At 33.4% G+C, this 19,445-nt stretch overlaps 1 protein-coding gene across 1 annotated transcript in view; it reads left to right on the top strand.

Moving 5' to 3' along the window:
* Positions 1-19,445, top strand: part of LOC115446974 (division abnormally delayed protein) — a 130,804-nt gene that overhangs the window by 95,914 nt on the left and 15,445 nt on the right. Inside the window, exons 3-5 of the mRNA XM_037444508.1 lie at positions 10,744-11,084; positions 11,374-11,585; positions 14,253-14,421. Of these exons, the coding sequence (XP_037300405.1) occupies positions 10,744-11,084; positions 11,374-11,585; positions 14,253-14,421 (722 nt within the window). The remainder of the gene's footprint in view (positions 1-10,743; positions 11,085-11,373; positions 11,586-14,252; positions 14,422-19,445) is intronic.

Raw genomic sequence — 19,445 nt, 5'->3', positions numbered from 1 at the left:
CGAATTATTTTATCTATCTTATGTTCGATGGTGGGGTCATAAATAACTTTTTGTAATTCTCGGTCATAAAAGTTCCTACTATTTCTTTCTCCATCTAAATCTTTAATAGTATAAACTGGCCACGGAGTTCGTTCTATTATAGAAGAAATCTCCAATTAGATTCATAACCTTTTTGAAATATATGTTTATATTTCGTTATTCTTACATGATCACCCACATTGAACGTAGGTAACATAATTTTAGCAGGTTTTTCAGATTTTCACAAAATTAGTCCAAACTGTCATTATATTATTAGAATTAACATCTGAAGGACACATTTTGATACTCGAATGAAAACTGTAAGTGTAGGAGTGTATCAAATCCTGCAAAATGTCAATATATTTATGAGTATTCTTATGTGTGAAATAACGCACATCTTCATTTTAAGCGTTCTTTGAAATCTTTCTACAATACTTGCTTTGATATCGGGATTGTTTGTTGTATAATAATTAATATTTTTTGTTTTGAAGTATCTTTGTACATCTTTTGAAACAAATTCAGTGCCTTTGTCAGATTGTATGTGAGTAGGTGTTGTGTCAGCTTCTTCAAATATACTTTCGAAACACTTTTGATTGTATCTGAATTTTTCTTTTCAAGGCCTAGCATATGCATATTTGCTGAAAACGTCAATAACACAAAGAATGTAGTTATAACCTTTATTTTCTTTAGAATAAGTCCGCATATCACTTAAGTCAGCTTGCCATAGTTCATTTAGGTTAGATAAAATGTATTTATTTCGTGGGAATTTTCTATGTACAGGCTTGTGGAGAGTGTATGTTTCTTGGGTTCGCAACCAATTTTTAACGTCGTCCTTTTCATTTTACCTTTCATGGCTCTTGATAATTTGTCAATACAACTGTATCCAGCTGGATGTGATACATCATAATAAATTTGATTTAATTTAATAAGGGGTCCATTTTCCCACTCTATCTTTTTCTTAATTTTATTTGTGTGTTTATCTTCACTTTTTGGTGTAAAATATTCCTCTGGCTTCGTTGGAAACTGTTCTTCGATGTCCTTCTGAAGTTGAGTTATATAGTCACGTCTTTTCGGATTTCCTATATAAGTTAAAGGTATTTTAAATCCTTTAACGCTTCAGCAAATTTTTCCAACCAATTGGGTCGTTGTTTTTAATGGCCTCAGTATGTCGCTTACTAAATCGATAATATTACTACCAGGAATTATTTCATTATCTACAATGACTGTACCATCGTCATTCCAAAATATTTTGTTTTTATGTAGTGACACCGAATTCAATAACAACTCACCCTTTTTTACATAAGTTTTGGTATCAAACTAAGAATATGTTTTTGTGTGAAAGAAGATTTTTTTTTCAATTGCAGAACTTTCTTGTCGCTTCTCTTCTTCACTCAATGTCTGACTGGCAACTAGATCTTTATTCTTGATATCATTAGTTATATTAAATTTTTTCCAACTTTCGGCTGTGGGATCGTTGCTAACAACATTGGAAGTAATTATAGGAAGTTCAATCGGTCGACGATCTTCTTCCATGAAATGAAGATATCTTTGTAAAACTTGTAAGTACAATTTACACTTTTTTCGATCATCCATCTTACTATTCAGTATATTTTCCATTTCACTATCCAAACGAGAGGTAGGATTTTCATTCTTCTTTTGATTCAATTTATCTATTAAACTTTGTTCAACCAGCAACATTTTCTTTGCATGTTCCATTTTAAACTAGTCCGCTTATTAATCCACTCAAAATAGAACCCAATATAATCGGTAGAAAAGCGCCACCTTCTTGAACTATTATATTCTTTCTAATTTTATTTGTACCTTTACGTACCAATTTTCGAAGTAGATTTTTATACTTTTTAGTTTATTTTTGATTTTTGCTCAAGTTTTACATTTCCTTGTAGGACATTATGAATACATTCACAAATAAAATTAATTTCGTTTTCGTTACAGGCTTTTAAAAGAGCTTGTTGATGTTTTGGTTTGAGTTTATAAAGAGCGCTTAACAAATCCTTATGCGTCTTGAGACGTCGATCCATCATTTGTAAATGAGAGGTATCTGTTGACTCTTGAGATATTTAAACTCTTTTGTAGGGATGTACACTACACAATGACCATCAAATGGAAATATTTTAGATTTAATTCTACACATATCATTAGTGTCTTGTTTCAGATCTATCATCAAATAACCATGTGCTTCTTTAGTAGCATCCCTATAGGAGTCTTCGATGAATTTACTATTTTCTGGTGATACTTGTCGTGCTAAGTAACGGATTTGAGTCTTATCACGTGGGTTTTTAAATAAATGATATAGCTTGAATTCAAAGAAATATCTCTTTGACCTTTACCCTGATGAAATAAATTTTGAGTAATGTAAAAAACACTTAAGTTCCTATGGTGACTGCCTTTAGTAAATATGTCAACAATGCGACCATCTGATTCCCTCATGAGATCGTCGATGATAATAAGGTTGGCTTCCTTTCCATCAAACATATTCATATCTGGTATACCTTGATAATAATTTACATCCGGTAAATTATATAAAGGTTGCATTTCATCAAAACACCAAGTTATTTGATGGAAATTAATGTTGCATACATCATTAATATATTTAATAAAGTGTGTAACAAATTGTGACTTTCCGCACCCACTCGGACCTGCGACTATGGCAGTAAAGGATGATAAAATGGAACATTTTAAACACACGTGTAAACTCGAAAAGAGCTCACGAATAAATACAACAAGGAGTTAGATTAAATGCTTTATATTTGTTTTATTTTATATGAAAAATGACTCTACCAGTACTTCAAACAATAAACACCATTAAAACCGAATTACAATTAACTTAATACCAACACATATTTACAAATTGTAATTTTTACACGATATTAACAAATAAAATATTTTTTTTCAAATTTAGATTATGATGAAGTAAAAATACATACATATTAAAGTTAGGATTATGAATAATTTGAAACTAATAAACACACATGCATTCGGTAACATACACATCTTTTATGGTACAGAAATTGTTAATAAAATCAAATGTCCTTTATTTTATAATGACCCCATGCTAGAGTGTCAGTTGAATTTTCTAATAAATAACGTTTTGTGTCATTATGTGATAAAGATATCTTATTGATTTTTGGGTGTATATGGAATGTTTTATTGATTTAAACCTTAACATTTCATTATATTGTGTTTTCTTTTCATATAGACATGATTTATAATCCGTAAGACAAAATTTTTTGTAACATTTTTATTTATACCTTTCGCTTTACATATAGATATATCTTGCACATCCATTGCATACATTTTTGAACGAAGACCTACAAACTCTTTGAAAATTTTACCGTTGTTTTCATCTTTGAAAAACCTAAGCGCTTTTATTCAATAATGGTAAACCATATTCATTATTTGGTGGATAGTCGGATGTATCAAAGTAGTTTGCTAAATCAGTTTTAATATCAGCATAGAAGTTTTCTGTAAATATTTGATATATTAAACTATCGGTGTCAGTATAAAGTAATTTAAGTTTGTCTTGATATTTAACTTTCATGTAATCGTAATGAAAATCATATAGTAATGTTTTTGATAGATCCAAAATACAGAAACCGAGATAAATTGGTTTATTATAGACAACCTTGGTTTTATTTAATTGTACTGCAACTAAGCTTTCTGAGAATATGGATACACTGTGAAACTCAGGTCTTGCTATTAAAGATTGAGCGCCATCGGTTTTACCACGATTTAACCAGTGATTTACTAGTTTTACATTAACCCGTTTTCTTACATTTTCCATTGTTTTACCAAATACGGAATTATTCATAAGTTTGAAAAATCTTTCTCAAAATCTGAAGTAGCTAACGAACGCATATGAGTGTTCAAATCTATGTCACTTTTGAACCATGTGGATTGTTCAAATTTAAGTATTCTGTGAATTTTAACTAATCTGAGTCCTTTCCTTAAACATTGCTTAAGGTTTCTATAATGGATGACATAATTTTTTTTATCATTTAGATTTGGGATCAGTTTCTTATCTTGCTACTTCCTAAACACACATTTTCCGGACAAAATGGAAAATCTGAATGAAAATTATGTAAATCATTTGAATATTCTAAATCTACTTCTAAAATAAAACCATATTGAGCATCATCGGCGACATTAAAGTCTGTCTTTATGTCTACCCATTCAAATTTACCGGTTGGGAGACATTGGGACATAGCCCAACCATATAGGTTATTTGCATCTAAATACATAAGAAACGAAGATGGTTTGTCTGAATCATATTCCGACATAAACATGTTATTTGCTATTGCGTGTCTGTTACTACATTGCGATATACCACCCCGAATATTATTAGCTATAAACGTTATCTTATCGATATCTGTTAACAGCTCTAAATTAATTTTAGTAAATATTAACATAGCATCCCAACTTAATCCAGGTGCTGTATAATAGTGGGCAGGATCTAATCCGTATGTTTTAAGACAAACATCTCTAAAATTTTCAAATATGTCCGCTAGTAATAAAACATCCAAAATAAATAAAGATTGGAATAATCACCCATGTCTTTACAATTGAAATGATTCCATACATCTTGAGCGTGAAGGTAATCATTTTCTGTGATGTGACTATCATTTAAAGAACTATAAAATTTATCGCGTGTGGGAAGATGGGTTATTTTAAAGAATCAAATGAAGTCATATATTCGTATGGATAAACACCTTTTCTTATTAAACGTTTAAAATCTTCTTCATGTGGATATTTTAATTTTAGTTCATTAAATTGTTTAGGTAATAAGTTCTGAGCTAATTTATCAAGACTACTGGACATAAATTTAAAAGAGTCAAGAAATCTTAATTTCAAAATTCTATTATTGATTTGTAAAACTTTAGAAAACGAAATATATTTTTCCTTATTCTCAGGAATAAGTTCAATATCACCTTCATCAAAATTAAGACCATGCACTATAAAATGAGCATCATAATTACTTAAATTATGAAAAATACTGGAACAAAATTAGGTGCTTTGTATTTCTTTGAGCACAATGCATGAGCAACTCCTTCATAAGCACCAGTGTGGAAATTATATGATATTGTAGTATCTCCGTTTAATTTGTTGCTACAAATATAACATGACTCACTTTGACTAATATTTATTTTATCTTCATCCTTTAATGGTAATGGAGATTTAACAAAAGTATTTTTATTACAAATATTTTCTAAATCTTTTTTAATTAATTGCATAAATTTTAGTGCGCAATCCTTTCCGGTATACGATCTATATACTGAAAAATTGTCATTATAAGAGCATTTGATATAATAACCAAAACTATACATTTCGTGTTTTTGAACATTAGCAGTTGATGATTGATTTGGGTTATTAAAACAGCCCTCTATTGGATTTAAGAATGCTTCAAAATCAGCATATATTACAAATGGTACTCTTAATTTACGTTCAAAGTTATTGAATGAAATTTGGTTTGATGGGATTAATTCATTAAACCAGTTTCTTTTTCTATCGTTTTCCGATGGCAAACTTGTGCACACGTTAAAACAGTCATTTTCTTGGTGACGTTTTAAATTATCTAATGATGTAAATTTTAATAAACAACCATCACAAATATGAACTGCATGTTCAGAGGTTGATAATTGTTTAGATAATAATCTCGAGAGGTTTTTGATAAAACAATAATGACCTTTGGTACCTTGAGATATGTACAATAAGTTTAAATGAGTCGTTTTTCTATGTTTCGTGAAATGTAATGGTCCTACAATTTTATTAGTTTTGTTTAATGAATCATAATGCAATCCGAAAACATTAATACTCATATTATTTAATTTCTCAAACTTATGAATGTCATTAATCTTAACAGGAAACGAGATATTATCAAAATTTGACTTGTTTTATGTGTTATATAAGATGATACCCTGTTGGAGCTATGAGTAGCTGGATACAATCCTGACAATACTGCCCAACGGAAGCATTCATGATCATTATTTTGAACATTAATAACAGCTTTTTATATTTTATATCTAATGGCAAATCTATATATGAAGATCCACGTAATGGGTTAAATTTGTTAACATTTATGTCCAAGTGATTTATTTTAACTAAACTCCATACACTACCGTTTGTATCAAAATTTGTCATTTTGTTAGTTATTTCGGTAAATATTGATGGGAAAATAATGTCTTTATCATCCCCTTGACAAAAAGATAATTAGATATCTGAAAGTCAAAAGTATTACGTAGATTTTTGTTTCTTGTATAAAGTTAGCATTGAGAATAAAATTAACTTTTACAACAGAGTGTTCAAGGATAGATCGTTCTAGTAGTTTATACATAACGCTTGTAATATTTTTCAAAAATAATTCGGGTGTTTCAAACAAATGGTCTGAAATGAAATTAGATTTCACTCTGTATGTAACAAGTCTATTACCGAAAGCGCTATCAATCAATTGAACATTAGAAAAATCATTATCCCTTCTGATTACATTATTTTTATGTGTATTGCTCTTTACGTGGTTGGTCAGATATTTTTTTAACACATGTACTTGACATTGAGGACATTCAATTTTATCATCAAATTCTGTACTTACAGTATTTTTGTTGATGATGATAATGTCGATGGGGCTACAAGGTGAAGCTTTTTCTTCCTCTTTATTTCCTCTTCACTCAGTAACGTCGACGCTGATCTCTTCCTGCTGCCATCTCCTTTCTGAATAGTTCTGAATGACAAAGAAAATAATTAATAACTTTATTAACAAACAAAAAAATATTGCAATTGATCTAATATCTAAATACTAACATTTTTGTTATTCACATTGTGAACAATATGCTTGCATGGGTAATACACCATCAATGACGTCTTCATCTGATTCCGATACATTTCCGATTTTATGTCCATTACATGGAGTGTAATAGGGAGAAATATCAGGGTCTCTTAGCATTGACTCTGGTAAAACATTTTGTATATACCAAAACCTTATAAAATGATGATATTTTTGTAAAATAATATTTTTGCTAAAACCCGCAATCTCACTCTGGGATAAACTACAAATATCAAGCGAGCGGTACATTTTTCGTTGTACTCCAATGTTAAAAATATAAACGGAAGAAACATGTGAAATGATTGTGAAAGACGTCCCAACCGTTATAAATACTTGGAATGTATCCCCTCTTCATGGATTTTCAAAACATGTTACAACTAGTCTTAACATAATTAAAAAATATTGTACTCACGTTTCGACTTGTGTTTGTTCCATTTTATCACAGAGCTCGTAAAGTTCTTCGTCATATTGTGATGACATCAGTTCCATTGATTCGATGTTTTCGACAAGTTCGACGAGTTCCATGTTGTATAAATCACAGCTCAATGCATCCATGATGGGAAATGACTTAGCAATGTGTAGTTTAAAAATTAGTTCAGACCTTATATACTACCTAAACAATTTACTTTACAACTCTCTTAAACGGTTATGAAAAAAGTATTCAATTAGTTCCAAACATGTTTTAACGGTTCCCAATTACTTTACAATCGTAAGCTTGACTTGACTTGACAAATATTAAAAAGAATCATAAGTATTTACAATAATTATACTTAGCACTAGCACAAAGAGTTCAAAATGCAAATAGATGAGTAACTTAAAAAACACTGTTTTTACAATACAATCTAAATTATTAAAATATTTAAGTACTTATAGCAATCGCAAAAAATACAATGATTGGTTTCTTAGAACAAAGCATAATATCTAAATGAAATTAATTATTTCTTTCACACGAAGAACATTTCAAAGTTATTAAGTTATAAAAGTTTACGCACTGGCACTACACACTGACACTTTTTCATTTGTCTGTATCTATTGTATATTTCACACAATCGTCCTTACTAGCCAACTGTTTAGTAATATTGTATATGGTGTCCTTTACGGTTTGCAAGTTCTTATCACAGTCACTTTCTGCGTAATATTTAAGTCGCACTTCAGCGTGTTTCCACTGTTCGATCGTTGCAATATTTTTTATTTTATTAACGTCGTAAATTTCAATTTTAATCAGGTGTGATGCATGTGTGCCGTCGTCGCTATTAGATTTGATGTATGAAATGCCGCCACCACTCGTTGATCGACCAACACTGGATGACTTTTTCGTATTTGTCTTTTTCTTCTTTGGTTTTTCGAAAAAAGTCATCGATGTTGTTAAATTCGTTCGATCTTTTATTGGCTATGATCGCCTTTTTGACTTTGGCTGCGAGCGTCCCTTCTTCGTCACTAGGTTCGTCGTTGTCATCAGCGTAATAATAACTCTTGAAAGTATTTTCAGGAAACTGTAATAAAAATTAATAAAAATGTTTTAGTTATCGGTTAAGTAAGTAGTATGTGATAAATACGTATAGGTATGCTAAGTATAAATGTACAAGTTAATAACAATGATAAATTAATAAGAGATCGAAGTCAGCTAAAATGTATTAACCTCGTGGACAACACATACAATAAACAATTAATTAAACATCTGGTTGGTTATAACAACGTTAGGTCAAAGTATAAAAAGGTACTTACATTCATTTTTATAACAGTTTCACTATTTTAACACTTCACTATTACACTTAACTGGAGATCTCGCTTGGAACAGAGCACAGAGTGGAATACGATACCATGTGATTTTGAGTCGGGCTTTTATATGGAGAGCGAGCATTGTTTCCTTACAGACAAGACTCAACATGTTTCCAACTTTCACCATAAATTTTATATTGAATACGTATTATTCGGAAATGGGAATAATAGAGACGAGATCTATTGTTAAAAATAATAGAGAAGTAGTAAATCATTGATAAAATATAGTTACCACCCGTGGGAACAATGAGAGGATGCAAAGGTTTTGTACCTAGAATTTGGGTAATGTATTATGTATGACAAACAATTGATTGATTTATCTTTCACAAACAATGGCCATAATGTGTAAAGGGTCAGTATTGAGTAATTGTAAACGGTTATTAAGTAGAAATACGATACAAAGACCTTAGCGTTTTTCAATAAAAAAAAGGATCACTGATAGAAAGTAGAAAGACAAAAGCATAACGAAACAAAGGGAACAGGTCCAAGCTTGAAAATGAGCCAATGGTAATGAAATCCACGGTTAACTTCGACGTAACATGCGGACGGTACAAGAGTAGTCCGCGGGCGGTATAATTTTAATTCGCGGGTGCTATCATTTTAATTCGCGGTCGGTATTATTTAAATTCGCGGTTGATATCATTTTAATTCGCGGTCGGTATAATTTTAATTCGCGGTTGATATCAATTTAATTCGCGGTTGATATCAGTTTAATTCGCGGTTGATATCAAATTAATTCGCGGATAGTATAGTGCCCCGGCCCTGGAGCAGCCCGCGGACCCCCCGTGGCCGGGGGCGCGGGGTGGCGTCGCAGGTGCTCGGGTATCGGTGAATCCCTTACTACTGCCGATACTAAGGTTTTTCGTCAAGGACCAGATCAAAGGCCTTTCACAGGTTACAATGCTCATAATAAGACATAATAAGACTTAACATCTCATGTCTTAAAATGGCGAGCACAGTGGAATACCAAACAATACTTTGTAATTCAAGGTGTTGGATGGTGTTTCTACTGTTTATGGGCGGCCGTGTCGCTAACAGTAACCATCAGGCGAACGGCAAGCTCGTCTCGTCATTAAAAGCAATAAAAAAAAAATTGGTGTTTCCATACCTTAGAATATGAGCGCTTATATCAAATATACTTTATGATGCTCTGAAATTCAAAATGGTCATAAAACCCAATGAGCTGTTATGATATTATAATTTTACTGTCTGCACCTAACGACGAACGATTCCCAAGTTTTATTTAATTAAATTTTTATCTCGATCCGTCGTCTATCAGCGAGTATAATAAAGTTCTTATGTTCAAATTTATATCTCGGAGTGTGGAATGCAGTGAGGCGTTGATCTGGCCGTCGCGACATTCCTGTAGATAAGGAAACAGGACACTGCGGCAACACCGCACCACGTCGGGGGATGTTTGTTCTCTAAGCGTATTTACATAGGTTGTGTTAAATAAGTTTAATTTATAACACATACTACGTGTATTGGGTTAGGAGCTCTTGCACAAGGCAAATAGTTGCCGCCGGCGTTGGGTTTAGTTCTAATGTTCATGTAACATAACAAGAAATTCTCATTATTGCAACGATCCGCCGTGATGTAGTTCTGATTGTTACCAAGAAACTAAGTTTTGTGCTGTACAATGATGTTTTTCGAGTTATTCGAATCGGCTTTAGTATTCTTAATCATACATTCAATTTGCAGATGTTGTAAGATGTATGTAATTTACTGTGTTTATTAACTTTTAATATATTACTTGTATACGGATCATTATTGCACCAAATTAATGACTGATTGCTCCGTTATAAATTATAGTATGAATTTCTTGCGTTAGTTTTAAATTACATACAAGCATATTATACCTACTGAACTATATCAATAAACTTTAAAGTAATATAATTAGGTATCACAAACAAAAACGTTGCCTCATTTTCGATTTAAATCTAATTTGGTCTTTACGTTTCATTATTCGACGTTACATCGACTCGAATCAATTTAGATCTTAACAAAATGCTTTTAGGGTACTTATTAGCTAACCGTATCTCGTTGAACCCATACCACCAGTTAAAGAAATCCTTCTGAGATTATATGTCTTAATTGTGCCTTTTTTTCAGAACACTTAGTGGGACTGTCACATAAGTCGCAGAACAAAACAGCACTGCTGTTCACGCAAGTATACAGAGGGCATGCGACGCGAACTCACGCGTCAGTGTCGACGCTCTACGAAGACATCCGAATGCTGCTAAGATCGAACTCCGAACGCGACGGGGACGGCTTGAACTCGCGACCGCCGAAAGACCTGGTCGCGAGCACCAGGAAGTTCTTCAGAGACATATTTCCAGTCGCGTATCAGAATGTATTAAAATTGGACTCGAAGCCATTCACTCCGGAGTATGAAGCCTGTTTGAAGGACGCTTACGACGTCGTGCGACCGTTTGGAGACGTGCCGCAAGAGGTATTGTATCTCTGTTATTATTTAGAATAAGCATAAAAGGAATTTCCAGCTTTGTTACTTAATTATCATTAAAAATCGATGTCTAATTGATATTATAACTAATAAATTTTGATTCCGTCTTTTGAATACTATTATAAATTATAGCCTTGAATTATACTCTATATCGCAAAATTTTACTTTTGCTGCTACATAAATCAACACGTCAAAATCCTTATGTTGCACCTACAATAAAGTTGTTATATTTAAATACCCACACGAGCAAATAACTATTATAATAAACTTGTTCCAGCTGGGCATATCATTATCGCGGTCGCTGGAAGCGGCGCGGGTCCTGTTGGAGATGATGACTGTGGGTGCGGGGGCGTTGTCCACCACTGAACACGTTCTATCCAACGCCAATGAGGAGTGCTCCAACAAACTGCTCAAAGCTGGTGGTTGTGCGCGCTGCGGGGGACATGATGCGAGACCATGTCGGAACTACTGCCTTAATGTTGCTAGAGGGTAAGTAAGACGGGGTTTTTATCGCTATGTAGCAGGTTTTATTCATACTATCTAGATGTGTTTTCAAAAGGTGTCGGATGGGGGCAAGGGTCTGCTATTTATTCTGTAGCTCGCCCGACTCCTAGTTTGCAACAGTAATACACGGTTGACATTAATTGAAAATTCCATGTAGTTGTATAATATTATGTACCCTGTGTCCACAATGGCCAAAGTCCCTAGGGCGCTAACAATATAAAAGTTAAAGTTGGAAGCGCAAACAAAATCATAATAGTCGATGTCTGAACCAGCTAGAATATGGTTTTCGAGCTACTAGCCAATATTATAATGATAAAAATTTAAAGTTACTTTTTAAAGCCATTTAAAAAATAATAACACACACATACACGCCTTTTATTCTCAAAGGTGTATGCAGGGGCGCAACTAGTACACCCATTTCGACGTATATATTCCGTCCTATGATATGATAGAGGGCGAACCTATCGAAAAAGTCTATTGAAAAAACAAAAAGCAACTGAATATCTTTTATATTCAATTCTAAATGTAACGAGACATAAAAATATAGTAAAATGAGTTTCAATACATTCAATAAAGATTGTAGAGAGATACTAGGAACGCCGTCAGTATGAAACGACAGACCGTTTAATGTTCAGCGACTTACGAATACTTCAAGTGCCTTCTTATCTACCTCGGGGTGGTGTATACTGCATTTACTGCATGGCTCGTATCGAATAGTTTTATCTTAACTGCTGCCTGATCTCTTTTGAAAACGACGTGGTTATACAAATAAGTGAAGATTTGCAGAGTTTCTAAAAATGGTACCTAATCAACTTGGAATTGTTTAGTGAAAAAGTAGGATCTTTAATATTCATAAATAAATGATATATACGAACAGTAAATTCTGTTATTAGACTTATAGTCATGCAGAATAAAGAATAGTAAAATCTTTCTCGCTTATTTATAATAACTACTATATACTAATATATTGTGTTTGAAAGTACGGAAACTATGGATGTTGAACGTTGGATGTAATCTGATGTTGGGACGACGGAATGTCTCGCTTGTCCAACTAACTAAGCACATTATCTATTAATAGAAGTAAGAAGTGCCACCACAATCTAGAAAGTCCAGTTTAATCCACAATTTATAATGACTCGACAAACTTTAAAGAGCTCCATTACTCGGCTACTAATTAGTTTCGTGCCTCAAGTCGAAAATGGAGAATAAAACAACTTTCTTGAAACTTACAAGAATCCTACAAGCGTTTAAAAACTTGAAAATTGCCTCGCGAACACAACTCACAGCGTTAATTAGGCAAAAGTGACTAATTAAAGTACATTGAGACGCGCATTTCTTTATAGAGAATGACTGCAATGAACACGAATCAAGTCAGATCGCTCACGACCGTGCAGAGTCCGAGCAGTAACGGGTTAATACTGGAGTATTTAATCATGATTGATAAATTAAACATGTCCAGTGACGAGGAAAGAGCTAACTTGTTTTGTATTATAATAAAAAAAACATAAACAACACGATACATTGTAGATGGAAAAATAAACCAAATCACAATGTATAAAAATGTTAAATTACAAAAAAAATCATATGAACGGGAGCTATTATTACTTCCATATCTCATTGATGACAGATATTGCGGAAACTGTATAGATGACACGGTCCTGCCACTGCCCGGAACTTGGACGGATTTGTGTAGGTAAATTTTAAACGTGTCGGACCACAGTAAGGTTTCTCGTAAGAAGCGGTGTAATTTGCGCGCAAATAACTAAACAAGCGAGTGGTTACTGTATAAGCGGCCCAACTTGAACTCGAACTCACGAGGAAATTAATGATAGTTGGAGACACTTCATATTATATATTCATCTACAAATTAAATCTCCATTTAATCAATGTAATTTTTTTTTTACATCATTAACTAAGAATTATTGCTCTCATTTATTTTTGGAACAAATATAATATTTTATACTGTGATAAAAAATAAATAATACGTTTTGCCTTTATATATCAAGAATTTTGGATGCCTTTTGGTACATTCAATATCAATTCAATCATTGTAGCTATGTTACCTAGCAATTTTATTTTTAACCATTAGGAATATTATAAAGCCGAATATGCCATCTGGATGCCCTATCCTATGGAATTACTGCTCCAATTCAAAAAATATTACTTAGAACATTATACCTGAGCCAGGAATGTTAAAGTTACTTTTATTCTGAAAACGGACATATACGCACACGGAGCCGCATATAAAATCTTGATGCTATATAAATTGATTATAAGTTTTAATAACAAACTACATATAAAACATTTTTCACAAGCTGCAAAGGTATAACAAAAGAAGTATGCACAAAAGAACTTGAGACGATTGAAAGAAAACTAGGACTGAAGATATAAGATTAGACACGCCTTTAGAGACTTCATTGGACTTATTAAGATATTCTGAGAGAATTCTATTAACACGGAATATAATAGTTAAACGCTTTAGCTGACATAATTTCTTCGTTTTAAGATTTTGCTTTATTGCAAGCTCTATAAAAGAATTTCACTCAAAAGCCGTAATTTTTCAAACAGAGATTATATTAATTATCTTCTAAGCTTCATTGTATACTCATGTAAGATATGCTAGTATAAAACTAAAAGCGTTATTTTCTACAGCTGCATGGGATCTCAGCTGGTAGAACTAGACGGACCCTGGGCCGGCTTCGTGGAAGGAGTGGAGCGCCTCACGAGGGTCGACGCTGATGCGGCGCTCAGGGAACTCGACTCCAAGGTCTCCACGGCCATCATGTACGTCATAGAGAACAAGAACATTCTGGAAAATAAGGTAAGTTTATAACAAACAAAAAAAATGATTAAGGCATTAGAAATAATAGTAATTCCACTCGTTTGTGACTGATGAGTTTCACAATTCTAACAACGACATAAAACTGATAATAATTTTAGTCCTGCCCACTTTGCCAAGCTTACTCGCTTCGCTTTGGTGGACAGAGCACCTAAAGTCTATGCGAAGTGCAAGTTTGCAAAATCCTTTTTATCCTCAGCCCGAGCACCCATTATTTACATTATGTAATACACTTGATACTTTTGTTACACAGTAATAAACCAGAGACTAAAGAGCCGCAATATAAATCATGATTACAGGAAACCTTAATTTCATTCCTCGTTGAGGCACACGCTCAATTTGTTCACGTTGGAACAAGATAATTTTCCGTGCGATAAAATATAGGTTTGAATGTACAACTGACTATAATTTCGCTTGATTTACTGCTGCACTACTAACTAACAGAAGTTCCACCTCTGCACGCAATTTTAGCACGAAACTGTTACAATCACGGCACCGTGTAATGTACTACAACTAGTTTTCTACAAACACATCGAGCTGACATTCAACCGCTTCCAATTAACTGTCTGTTTCAAATGCGAGTATATTTCGCCAGGATATTGTTTTCAGTCTACGTTGAGAGTACATTATTTGAAAACTCGTAGCTTTTAGTTTTCGAGCGCGAATATCTGTTCACCATTACAGTCACCGTTCCGCTTGGCGAATCTCGTGTCTATCATTTATTTATTTCGTTCAATAACACTAACTATTCGTAACAAAACTCTCATTCCGATTTACATATCCGCGTCAAAAACCATTAGCGAACCTTTTACATCACACCTGAACATTTGGCAGGCTGCCACACGTGTTACGGATGCAGTTTGGTACAACGATTCAATTATTTCGTTTGCCACGTTTGCTGTTCCGACGATTTGCATTTCTGCGTGAGCAAACCCTCACAAATAACAATGGACACTCCATTTGAAGATCGTAAAGTGTGGAATCTCTTCCTAGATTCGTTTACAACTTATTACAAAACCATAAACATGGGTGTAGGCGAGGGGTCGGACGTGGGCGCGGGTCGGCCGGCCGGCACCCACTCGCGACCGCTTCACTTCAAATTTGCTTTTACAATAAGATTTTTATCATCCAACTTTCTAAGCCAATTGTTCATTTGCCGTAAGATCTATTAAAGATATATTAAAATTTACGTTATAGCATTTAGGGCCATTTACATTTTAAATGTCTAAGTTCTAATTTTCGATATTGATTTATATTTTCGTCTATTGTCTTCATATTAATTATATTCCTCATTTTCTTTTCCACTTTTGAGTATAAATATATTTTAATACTATTAACGGTATGAAAATCGGTTGGTGAAGAAAAAATAATAAAATATATTTACTTTTTTATTATCAGATAATTATTTTGTAATGAAATAAAGTTGACAAATATACCACACTACATACAGCACTAATTAAAAATCTGTTTTACAATCTATAAACAGTGTCTATTTAATATTTATATCGCCAAGTGATCCTTGGTACGATGTAAATCATTAGCGAATACTATCATATCGAAAGGTATGTTAAATTCGTACGTTTTCTTGTAGCATCATTTCTTGAAATTCAGATTTGTTGTACTCCGAAAAACCGATGACTGTCCAAAAGATTGTTACGATTTCCACGAATCCATATCCAGGGCTCCAACAATCCTTTACTTTACGTTTCTTAGTACTTTCCCTGATAACATTTAAGATTAAGATTTATTGGTGTCACCCCTTTGTAGTCACTAATCACTTTTGAATCAAAAGACCACACACCAAGGAGTACAGATACAGATTCTTCTATTTATATTAAGAAAACTAGCTTTTGCCCGCGGCTCCGCCCGCGTTATAAAGTTTTTCGGGCTAAAGTTTTCCGTTATAAAAGTCACGCTATATATTTTCCCGGGAGCCTATGTTCTTCCCAAGGTCTCAAACTGTCTCCATACCAAATTTTATCCTAATACGTTGGGTAGTTTTTGAGTTTAACACGTTCGGGCAGACCGATGCAGCGGAGACTTTGTTTTATGATATATTTTTGTAGAACTTTTTAAGAGGAACAATCCCGTCATACATTATTGTTGCATAACTTTAACCGTTTACGCAGCGCACGCAACAGAAGCTCTCAAAACTAATAAATTGTCCCCGTTTTTGCATCATGTTTCATTACTGCTCCGCTCCTATTGGTCATAGCGTGACGATATATAACCTATAGCACTCCAGGAACAAAGGGCTATCCAACACAAAAAATATTTTTTCAGTTCGAACCGGTAGTTCCTGAGATTAGCGATTACTGCTCCGCTCCTATTGGGCATAGCGTGATGATATATATAGCCTATAGCATTCCAGGAACAAAGGGCTATCCAACACAAAAAGAATTATTCAGTTCAAACTCCTAGTTTCTGAGATTAGGCATTACTGCTCTGCTCCTATTGGTCATAGCGTGATGATATATAGCCTATAGCACTTCACGAACAAAAGGCTATCCAATACAAAATGAATTTTTTAGTTCGAACCGGTAGTTCCTGAGATTAGCCATTACTGCTCTGCTCCTATTGGGTATAGCGTGATGATATATAGCCTATAGCACTCCACGAACAAAAGGCTATCCAACGCAAAAATAATTTTTCAGTTTGGACCGGTAGTTCCTGAGATTAGCCATTACTGCTCCGCTCCTATTAGGTATAGCGTGATGATATATAGCCTATAGCACTCCACGAACAAAGGGCTATCCAACGCAAAAATAATTTTTCAGTTTGGACCGGTAGTTCCTGAGATTAGGTATTACTGCTCCGCTCCTATTGGGTATAGCGTGATGATATATAGCCTATAGCACTCCACGAACATAGGGCTATCCAACGCAAAAAGAATTTTTCAGTTTGGACCGGTAGTTCCTGAGATTAGCGCGTTCAAACAAACAAACAAACAAACAAACAAACTCTTCAGCTTTATATAATAGTATAGATATAAACATATAAAATGTTACTGATACTAGCAATAAATGCCTTTCCTTTTATAGTCTTTTTGTTGCCTGTAATCATTTACTTCAACTGAACTGATATTGCTGTGGCAACATTTACTCGAAACAAATACTTTACAGCTGCAAGAATTCGCAAGAACACGCAACACGCAATTCAATGTGCTAAAAAATTGACGTACTTTAATATTATTGGAAAGGAAAATAACTATAAACCTTTCTGTTTACGCAACTAAAAGTGCGTAATCCTAACCAACGTCGTAAAACATAGATGTACATAGAAACTTTGAAAGGCTTTGCTAATAAAATGTAGTGTTGGTAATAAACTTAAAGTGTTTTCAGCCTTGTGGCTTAGAAGTTAGATAAGTCGGAAAATATTCGTGTGGAGTCTAAATATTTTTTATTAGATTTATATGTCTCTCGCGGCTTTGGATTAAATTTGATTTTTATCATTGTTATTGAAACGCAACTTCTATCCTCTAAAATCTTTTAGGTCAACATAACATAACATCCTTTAGGACAATCCAATCCCCATACATATTTTTTTATTGATTCTGTCTTTAGTATATATATATATATATATATATCCGTTCTACTACGTGTACAGCAGTTTTTTCCGGAAGCTATCAGAAAGATAATGAATGTTAGAAGACATCCGTTGAGTCACACGAAGCCGCGATTATGTAATGGTCAAGGACACGGCTTCCGTGTGTCGACGTCGGCTCGTAATTACCCGATTTTTATGGAAGTTATCGTGACTCATTTATTGTTTCATATTCTTGCCTTTTAGCGACCCTAAATCGGTAACGTCTTTGTAACCTTAAACCTAGTAATCGAGAAACTTTTCAAGCTTATTATAATATACTAGCTTGTGGCCGCGGCACTGCCTACGTAAAAAAGTTATTCCGGGATTAATATTTTTCTGGCGTATAAAGGCTAGCCTATAGAACTCTGGAGTGAGTAGTGACTTCTTATTACTGAAAGAATTTTTAAAATAGGTTCGATAGATCCACAGGTAAGCTCCTACAAAATTACCAACTCGCAATCATTTTTCCTTTATTATATACTATAGTATTCATGTGTAAAAACGAAACTAAATTATGTCTTACTAAGCAGTCTTAAATCTTTATTAAATCGACTCTACCAACCTAACACATGATTTAATACTGATCATAATAATATATAAAATAAATGGTTATTATCACTAATAAGGTTCCGCCAAATAAGTATAAATAAAGACATTATTTATCCTTTTCATATAATCGGTTTGATACAGAACGTAATCCGGGTCAAATATTTTCCCCGTCGAGGCCCGCAGATTCAATATTACCCGGACTTATCGGAACGTATCTTGATTTATGTCTGTTTATTTCATTACTAACTCCCTGAGCTCGTTATATGGTATATATTACGAACTATTTAATATAGATTTATATTAATTGGATAGGTAGGTACAGTTTAGATCTAAAGAGTATGAGATGTTTGATTATCTGGTCCAGCAATGCTTTGTTGTCTATCTGCCGAGCGATCTAGACTGTGCAAGTTTGCTTTAGTAATTCTTGTTGCATTATATCACGGAAATAGGTGATATCTTGAGATCGTTTATAAATTAATAAAGCTTCTGTAGCATACTGTTTATTACAATTTTACGAGTGAAAAACTAGAAGACAACGTACAGTGCGAAAAAGGTCAGTTTACAAGTAACGTAGATTCATATTTCATATCCAAAATTTCATAATGTTGCCCGTAATAAAATGCTCTACACGGTTTATAAAATATGATAGATTATTTAAATTAGTTACAAATTAAAACATGATGTGATAATTCTGTGAATAATTGAATTGATATTCAGATAATAATAAATATTTAATACGTAACAAAATCTACGACATATGACATGTACAAATCAAAACAACTTCCTAGAATCCTATGACCTCAGAATAGTGCAGTGAAAGGTGAAGATGTAGTGAAATCCTGATCTCTAGGGAGTTAGTGATGTAGCTTAGT

Source organism: Manduca sexta, chromosome 28, assembly GCF_014839805.1.
Source record: "Manduca sexta isolate Smith_Timp_Sample1 chromosome 28, JHU_Msex_v1.0, whole genome shotgun sequence".
In the NCBI taxonomy this organism is placed as follows: domain Eukaryota; kingdom Metazoa; phylum Arthropoda; class Insecta; order Lepidoptera; family Sphingidae; genus Manduca; species Manduca sexta.
The sequence above is the reverse complement of the archived record's forward strand: the minus strand, read 5'-3'. Positions and strand labels throughout refer to the sequence as shown.